Here is a 9,696-nt window from a genome sequence, read left to right as displayed (position 1 = left end):
ATCTGTTATTTGAAAACCTCGGTCAGCTAACACTGTATCGCCCCTATCTAGTAAATCAAGTAGACCACTTTCTTTGGTAAGAACCTTGTCGCTGACTCTACCTCCCCATGCCTTAGATACAAAACTCACACAACCATTAGAAGCTATGGCAACCAAAAATTTAATGGTATTGTTGCTCTTGTAGTTGGAGTAAGTCTGACACCTGGCCAGCAAATTACTGGGCTTTTCAATAAAAACTTCACTACAGTCAATAATACATCTTATCCCTTCAAAGTCTGGATGCTTGTAGCAAGAAGGCAAGTACTTTTTGATTTCTTGTCTGGAAGGCCACTTAATCAAAAATTTTTCAACTATAATGCAAAACTTCCAACCATTCATGAAAGATTTTGCTGACCATTGAAGATGGTATTTGAAACCGTACGGCAAGGTCTTCATTCAATGTTCCTAATTTCAACTTCATTAGAACTAACAAAAACTGCTCAGATAAACTCAAGTGGGTTGATAAAGTTGGTTTCCAGAAACGTTTCAAATAAGCAGTGACACACTTAAAAATGTCAACACCATTTATTCCTGAATAAAAATTTAACAGCTTATCATCTTTTAAAATAAAATCTGTATCACTCATAGTCACTGTCTTCTGAAAGTAGTTTGCTCGTAACGTCTGGGTGTCCAACTTCAACTGCAACTCAGCATTTTCTTGTTGAAGCTGTTCATTTTTCTCTACCAACTCACTCACAGTATAATTGCTTTGGTATTGTAATTTGTTCAACAGCACATTCTTGAGATTGCACTGATTCAACCACTGCAGCAATTTCATGGTTGTCATTAGAAGTGTCTGTAAAAAAATGAAAAAACATCTCGTATAATTAAATTTATGCTAATTACAATACTATTCAAACTAGTATCAGAGCTAAATTTATACTAGTTGAAGTGCACAGTTGTTGACATACAGAAGTTAAGCAACAGCTGAAATTAACACTTGTTCTACTTGCTCACATATACAAAATAGCCGGCATCGCTAATTGACTACTCATCTTTACCACAACACCGGAGAATAGTAATATAATTACCTCTTTCTAACCTGTTACCGGTGTGTCTAACTCTTAACGATCCAAAACGAATCAAAACTAACGTTTTCGAACCCTTACCCGTAACACCAAAATTTCTCACAGTATTGGATTTCAAGTCGCTGTTTCCATCAATCCTTCTCCCGCCTGCCTTTTGCACCATCAGAGATTTACTATTATCTATCATCAACAATAATACGGTACACCAGCAAATTCTGGAGATGGCCCATCTATTGTGTTACAATTCATTCTTCCAATTCAAAGGTAGCGTGTACACGCAAGGAAGAGGAGTCCCTATGGGTAGTCCGATCTCTGGGGACTTATGCGAGATGGTGGTTAGACTACTCGAAGCTAAGGTCCTACCACACCACCTTCACAACATCATTTTATACAAGAGATATGTTGACGATATTATCATATTATGGAAAGAAATACCGGACATAAAGGCGTTCGTCGACACAATGAATAATAACACATATGGATTAACCTTAGAAATAGAACAAGCGCACCAAACGAATATACACTTCCTGGATATTGATATCAAGGTAGAAGAGTCGGTAATTCAAACGGCAGTATACCGTAAGCTAGGAACAAAAGGTATATACATACCAGTAGGGTCATGTGACCCACCGCAATATAAAGTGGCACCATTTAAGGCTCTAATTAAGAGAGCACACACACACTCTTCTACCGAGCCAGCCCTACAATCAGAGCTAGGATGTATACAAAGAATAGCCGATGAACACGGATACGGCAGACTCGTAAGCAAGTTATGGCATGAGTATCAAAACACAACTCAAGACCTTCCGCTAAGAGAAGAACGACAAGATATGGATAAGATCATTCCGGTCACTTATAATCCGTATATTGGAAGAATATATGGAGAAATAGCTAAAAAGAACCACATACGTATAGCATACAGAAGATGCGCTTCGATCTTCAACATCCTAACCAACGGAAAAGATCAACCGGACAAGGATAAGCTGTCAGGGGTCTACAGCATACCGATTATAGATCGCAGATGTGATAAAAACCTTCTGTATGTGGGCTCCACCNTAAAATTAAATTTATGCTAATTACAATACTATTCAAACTAGTATCAGAGCTAAATTTATACTAGTTGAAGTGCACAGTTGTTGACATACAGAAGTTAAGCAACAGCTGAAATTAACACTTGTTCTACTTGCTCACATATACAAAATAAAATTAATTTTGTCTTCATTGTGTTATATTACATTGACTTCAGTATGATTTCCAGAAGACAAGTAACATTTTAATCCTCTTTTAATACTTTAACATTTTTTGCCATTAAAATGCTAGTAAGTTTTTAAAATATCTGATTCATTAACCATGCTCTAATTACCAAATTAATAAACTAGTTGTGGAAGTTACTAACTTCCTGGCTTTGAGAATGGTACTAAAAAGTTGAGCCTTGATTAACATAAATTCATAAATGCTTTATCTACTGGTAAGAACAAAATTTTTATCCAATGTCAACATTAAACATACCTGAAGCAATTATTTTTCTTCTTTTTTTTAATCGTTCGAACCTTGCAACTTTTTGATGAATTTGCTTCTCGTTACATATCGTATTTGGTAGAAATAATGTAGGAGCCCAGTCAGGGTTATTCTGCTCTGATGAAGGAGCGCCTGTAAACACAGTAAAAGCAAATGTTTATGTTTAAATTAAACGATCGCTAATTGTGAAGTTCGTAACAATCTTCATATGCTTTTAAACGAATTCTTGCATACCTGAAATGAAATGCCGCGAACACAGCCTACTTGAAGTTGAAGGTTGCCAGTTTTTTCGAGCGATGGCTGACACCCAAGCTCCGCGCTGAGGTTCTTGTTTTGGGAAGCGAAACATCTTAATTTTGGATAATAAATTCGTCCCAGACCACATGCTGCAGCCTACTGCTACACAACATGTACCACTTGATGTCATTTCAGCGCAGATTATAAAATATTACGTTTGCAAGAAGAGTTCGGAACAGATATTGTTTACTTGTGCATGCAAGGAAACAGAGCGAACCGGAAGTATCAATGGTCCAGGATGTTTTTATGCTGGTGCTGCCATCTGGCGTGATGAATACGGTCAATAGTCATGTATATTAGATTTTTCTTATTAAATTTTAAGATTTTTCTATTGTCTTCTAAGTCAAGAAGGATGAACACACACTAAGATTTCTAGGTTGACAATTTGATTATTAAGAGTTTCCATGTAATGTACATTCATGTTTGCCCCAAATTTTCAGGAAAAAAATCTTTAATTTTTCAATTCAAACTATTAATTTATAATAATGTACTTTTTTTTTAAATATTATGAAGGAATTTTAGCACTTGTTTCTTAACATGTATAAAGAAATTTTATGTACTGGTTTGTTGAATTGTTCGTCGAAATTGTTTTTGTTGCAAGTTCAACAAAACTGATTATTGTATATTTCAGGATATTATTTTGCATACAGATATCTTATTGATTTCTGGAGTTACTTTTTTAACTCATAAGCATAAATAAAAGAATTAAAAACATTTATGTAGATATACAATTAGTATTGATCATGTACAATGTGAATTCTTATTTTTCCCTCACAAATTTCGGCAAAAAAGTGTGCATTATACACAGCAAAATATGATAAATAAAAGCTCTCAACACTTCCAAACAAATACTGTTCATAAATGAAGAACACACTTACATAAAATTAACAGAAAATAAGATTTCAGTTTTTATTTTTGAAGGAGTAACAATGTAAATTGAATATAAATTCTAAGATATCAACTGTCGTTTATAAAGTACAGTATATAGTAAACTTAAACTGTTTATCAGTAAAAATATTTATATTTCACTTACAAGATGATAAATTTTAGGAAATAGTTTCAATATCATATTTGACAATTAATTAGTTCATAAATTATTTCAAAGCTATTAATATGTGATCTAACTACAATTACCAGTTATACTAATTCAGACTATATTGGCTCCATTGTATGTAGAATATACATCAAAACCTCTTAGTTCAGAGCCAAATATTTTTTATTAGTATAAACATTTTCAGTCTCTCTACAGATCATCATCAGCTTATAAAACTACATTCAAATAAAGCATGGCAAGTGCTAATACATAGGTAGGATTGAATAAGATTTAAATTTAAAAAACATCATGACACTAAATTAAAATTTTCTTTCACCCCCAAAAAATGGAGATAAGGGATATTTACAACTTATTTTAAAACTTTTTAATTTATTTACTATTTATAAAATTTCAAAAATATAACAAAAAATTGACCGACATCTACACAAAACAAAAAAAGAAAATGGTAGATTATCACATTAAACTATAAAATTTACTCCATAGAAAACCATAAAGAAAAACAAACAGTAATGAATGCCTACAAAATATTATTTTATTTCTTACTTATTTTTCTAAGAAAATATGATTTTAGAAAGCAAAGAACATCTATAGATCTATTGCTCAACTGTGTCCTTATTTTGCACACAAAATTGCCAGAAATAGAAAAACCCAGCTCAATAGCAAGTGAGAGATTTTTAATCACCTTTAAAGCATTAAATAATAAATCTAAGTTGTTCGTTCTTCTGTTTGTAACCTCTAATACTAAAAACTCTTTTTTTTTAGTGTTTTAAGACTGGATGAAGTCACTTCAGGTTCTTGAAGATATTTATATATTGATTTTTCCATAGCATTTTTTAAAGCTATGGCTTGATTTTCTTTGCCACTTTTTCATCATTGCAGTCATCTTCTGTAGAATTTTTTAAGTGTACAAATCTTTCTATCATTTTTCCATTGTTGCAAGATTTCTCCCTATTGTAGGAAGAATTGGACATTTTTTAGGCATAGGGAGATTTTTTGTTTTTATGAAACTTTGTATTTAACAATATTCCCATTTTATGCCAGAGACTATTTTGTATCAAAATGTTGATGTTTTTAATAAAATAATTAGTTTTTATGTTTAAGTCTAGGCTTAAAAACTGGTTTTTTAGTTGCAAAAACTCTGTTTTTAGAGTATATAAATTTCATCAAAAAACTGGGTTTTAAAAACCAACAAACCCTAATATCTTCTCCACCTCAAATTAGTAGTGGTTTGTCCCTGTACATCATACTTTTCCTTTAACAATAGAGTTGTGTTGGTCATCTTATCTAACAGCTTTCAGAGGAAACTTTTTGAATTGAAATAATAAGAACTTCCGATGCAAACTGGAAGTCACATCTGCACAGATATACGATAACTATATAAGACGATAGATAGTTGAACCATAAAAAAAGGCCTCCAAAATCTGGGGTCATCTTATAGGACAGATATGAAATTTATATAAATTAAAACCATTATAAAAAGCAGACAAACTGTAATTATTTACTAATAGAGAGTAGGGTATGTCCACAAAATAGAATAGCCCTTACGATGTTTTTGTGAATAGTCAAGGTCACCCAAATGCCCAAATCAGTGCAAATGTTTGCAACAATAGCAAGGCATGCTGCCAGATGCAAGAAAATAAAATTTGTTCATTCGAAAAATTATGAATTGGACATAATTCCGTGTATGCTATACATTATTATTATTCAGATGATGATTGCTGATCTAAATTAAATTCATAGGTAGTTGATAGTTCGGGGGTCGTCTTATAGGACAGATACATGCTAAAACTTCAACGAAAATTTATACCTCGTCTTATCTGCACAGATATATGGTAATTGGGACCTCCTACCCGTAAGGGTTTTGTATCTGATCTCAGATTGTATCTTTCTAATTTTGTTCTCAAGATTAAGGAAAGACAAATGGATGAAAGGGGAATTTATAGGTCTATAATTTTTTTCAAATTGCAGTACAATGAAGATATCATTAAATCCAAATCCACCTGAAATATGACACGTGACTCCTCTACCTGCCCACTCCCTCAAACATTAACCACCAAAATTTAATAGCATCAATGCCCCTTAAATATAAGTTACCATGCCAAATTTTGTTTAATCTTTACCCCATCCTGAGTTATTAAATGAAATAGATACCAAAATGCACTTGCACACATCCACAGAATTTTTCCTAGTTATTGATTTTTTGGGTTTAGGGAGTCTCAAAACATTGAGATTTGCAAAAAATACCTGTAATTCAAATTTGACACAATTTTAATACTTTCCCAAGAAGTGTTATAAATAACAAGTCAGGAAGTAAAATTTGTTCTATTTGACATTAAAACTAGTTTCAGTAGAAATGTCAGCAAATATTTTAATTTTCTGTTTGGTTCACAATTATGCTATATTTCTTTGTCTAAATCCTTCTAGAACTTTCTTTGTCTAAACCCGTTTTGCCCTTGGGGGGAGGATTACCCTCTTCGTAGAAATAAAGAACAAAGGAAAAGTGAGGCCCGGAAGCAAAACGGAGAAAAAGGGTACGAGATGGAGTGGAGATCTCGAGTAGGTAGGAGGTAACATAGAGGTGCTCCTACAAGTAAGAAGTGATCTGAGACGAAGCAGTCCGAAAAAAAAGAGGACTGTAGACGAAAAGTCTACAAGTGAGAGGTGATCGAAGATGAGAAAGTACAGAGAGAGATCCTCTGGGGAAGACGACTCAATCCGAAAGAAAAAGACTGTAGACGAAAGGTCTATAAGTAAGAAGTGACCTAAGACCAAAAAAGTGCAGAGAGAGATCATCGAGGGAAGGCCTCTTAGTCCGAAGTGTTCTCCAACCAAGGGCTCATCGCAAGAAACCCGGGTATTTCTACTTCTTTCCTTGTCTATCTCTATATCCTCTATTCTTCCATCTTTAGTTATAAGTTAGTGTAAGTAATTACGGTCCTCGTCAGATTGTCGCGTGGGTGCAAGATAACTGTTTTTGAGGTGTACCATTGAGCGCCTGTATATGTATAAAATTCGGAAAATTGTAAAGTTGGGATCCAATAAACGAACCTGTTCAGTGAGAAAAATAATACTTTGTGTTAAGATTCTTTTTTTTTTTTTGGTACCATTTTGCTCGCGGGATCATGTACCTCTCACTCAGAACACCACACTGTGTTGCAGTGCCTTTATTAATGTCACACTTGTGTTCCTTAAGTCTAATACCTAAATTCCTTCTTGTGACCTGAATATAGTCCTTCCTAATTCCTGATTTTAACTCAGAAACGATAAAGACATGCTTAAGAAAGAAGAAAAAGTGGGCGTATACAGAATTCCATTTGAAAATCAGCAATTAGGAATTAAGAAGGACTATATTCGGGTCACAAGAAGAAATTTAGATATTAGACTTAAGGAACACTTTTTATCTGTTTAAAAAGTATTTGTACAGCAGACTTCCAGCTTTACAACTACTCACTTTATAACCTTCTGTTTTTACAACTAAAGTAACTATAAGTTTTCTATTGCGATTTCTGAAAGGTTATATTTTAGTGCCATAGTTTTTCCCCATCTAGGCATGGTATTTTATTGTCCAAATTGCATTTCTGAGGAGTTCAGTTTACAACACAACCTTTAAAAGATCATAGTTCAAGCTCATTTAACAGTGGTTTTCCAGGAACCAATTAGGTTGTAAACACAGTGATCTACTATAATGCTAAATGCAGTTGTTTTATGCATTTTGTGTAATTAAAATGTAATAGAACTATTCCAATTGGATTATTATTTTTCTGTTGGAGGAGAATTTTTTCAAAATATTTTACATATTTTTTAAAATTAAATAGTTATATATCTATAGTAAATATCTAATATGAAAGAGTATTTTTACAGCTATCTAGAAACAATATTTAAGTACTTGAATTTCTCATTTTCAGGATAAAAACCAAAATTAAAACAGATTAAATTAACAAGATATAACAAATTTCTTTTAACACACAATGATAAACACTTCAGGATTTAACTTATTTAATTTAAATCCTAATTCTAGTATTTTAGATCTAGAATAACATTTTTAGTCTAAGAATTTTAGCTCAAACTCTGCAAGCCTGGAATATATTATACGAAATAGCAACTAATTGAACCTTAAAAGAAATTACAGGATAATTAACAAATTTGCAATTAATTATCCTGGAATTTCTTTTAAGGTTCAATTAGTTGCTATTTTCTAAAAATTTTAATTGATTTTAAAATTAAACTTCCTTTTTTTTCAAATTTCTTGAAAAAAGATCTATCATTAGTTTTTATCTAAACAAGTAAGTTATGGATATACAAAAAGAATTTTAGATGTCATTTTCTAAAGGAATATAAATGTTTAGATTATCTTTGTTTTTCAAAGATTTTTATTTAAAAATTATTATTTTAAGTGCAATACTTTTAAAATATTTTACATTAAAAAATTACAAAAATCTTTTTTAAAATTATTATTTTAAATATTGTAGTAAGAACTAACTTACAAAAAGAAAAAAAAAATAAACTAAAAGATAATTATTTGAACTGGTTTTTATTTATAATGCCTAAATTTGAAGTTTTCAAATAATTTTCATAAAAACTTCATATTGTATATCAAAATTCAATGTTTTGAAGATCCTAAAGCTCTTGCATTCCATTTGGAATCATTGAAGTTGTGAACTACTGCTGATATCTAATGAACTTTTTCTGTTTAAACTAATTTCTAGTATTTGATAAATACTAAATGTTTCCTATACATACAGATATATATCATATATGTAGTATATGACTTGTATTTTATATATACGAGTATATGGAATATTACCATATTTCCACACAAATAAGAACATGCTGTTATGTCTCAAGCTTGTTTTTGCTTATAACAGTAATTCATTGCTATGTCAATGTAAGTTAAATGTATGAGTAAATGTCTGTGTTAACCATTACTAAAACTAAACAAATAAAAAATGCTTCCAACACTATATAAAAGATTTTTTAAAATACTAAGAATTTAGATTCTTTGCTGAATATAGTATTTTGGCCCATCTATAAGAACATGTTCTTATATGCACAGTAATAAGATATATATTCCTTTTAATTAATTGTTAGATTAATGACATTAAAGGTATTCTTTTAAATCATGATGTGAAATTATAATAATTACATTTTGTTTTTGTTTTAGGTTGCTAAAAGAAATTTCTGCAAAATAAAAATCTGACAATTTGAAGACAGTATTCAGTTGGCAGTATAAAGAAGTTAAACATGAACTCATGAACTACAAAAATTAAGACTGAATCACATAAATGGAAAATATAACATATAAAATTTAGTAAAAATTCCATTTAGCATCCTGTAATATTTACATTTCTATCAAATGTACATATTTTCTTTAAAACTAAAGTGTTTTTGTAATTAAGAAAATTTTCCTATTTTGTATAATAATTCATGAAGAAAAATCATCAAGAACGTATTATTTTGCAAAGTTGTATATGACTTAATCCTGAATATATAATTTTAAATATTTATATGAGCATAATTTTTGTTACTCCTGTAAACTAGCAGAGGTAAAAATTTTAATATGAATGTAATTTTTAAAATGTTTATCACCATTGTAACAAAATCATATTTTTACAATTCATGTTTAAAAATTCTTGTATTCATAATAGTAACTGATTCATTAAAATGTCTCATTGTTTTAAACAAATGACTACTTGATATTGCAAATACATTTAAAAGTTACATACTTTTACACAGAAATTTCATATATCAATATAAATATGT

The 9,696-nt window shown here is 30.9% G+C and overlaps 2 protein-coding genes and 1 pseudogene across 2 annotated transcripts in view; 2 read left to right on the top strand and 1 right to left on the bottom strand.

Annotated features, from left to right (window-relative positions):
- Positions 1 to 675, bottom strand: LOC111616086 (annotated as a pseudogene).
- Positions 1 to 9,474, top strand: part of LOC111616082 (histone H1A, sperm-like) — a 22,737-nt gene extending 13,263 nt beyond the window's left edge. The window contains exon 2 of the mRNA XM_023357517.1: positions 9,098 to 9,474. The gene's annotated coding sequence lies outside the window, so the exon portion shown is untranslated. The remainder of the gene's footprint in view (positions 1 to 9,097) is intronic.
- LOC111616081 lies at positions 1,289 to 2,143 on the top strand. The gene has a single exon (XM_023357515.1). It carries the CDS (start codon positions 1,289 to 1,291, stop codon positions 2,141 to 2,143), a length of 855 nt encoding a protein of 284 aa, XP_023213283.1.
- Positions 9,475 to 9,696: the final 222 nt, after the last annotated feature.

This window comes from Centruroides sculpturatus, unplaced genomic scaffold (assembly GCF_000671375.1).
Source record: "Centruroides sculpturatus isolate CEXI.00-Female unplaced genomic scaffold, Cexi_2.0 scaffold2118, whole genome shotgun sequence".
Classification (NCBI taxonomy): domain Eukaryota; kingdom Metazoa; phylum Arthropoda; class Arachnida; order Scorpiones; family Buthidae; genus Centruroides; species Centruroides sculpturatus.
Note: the sequence above shows the minus strand (reverse complement) of the source record. Positions and strands in the feature narration are given on the sequence as shown.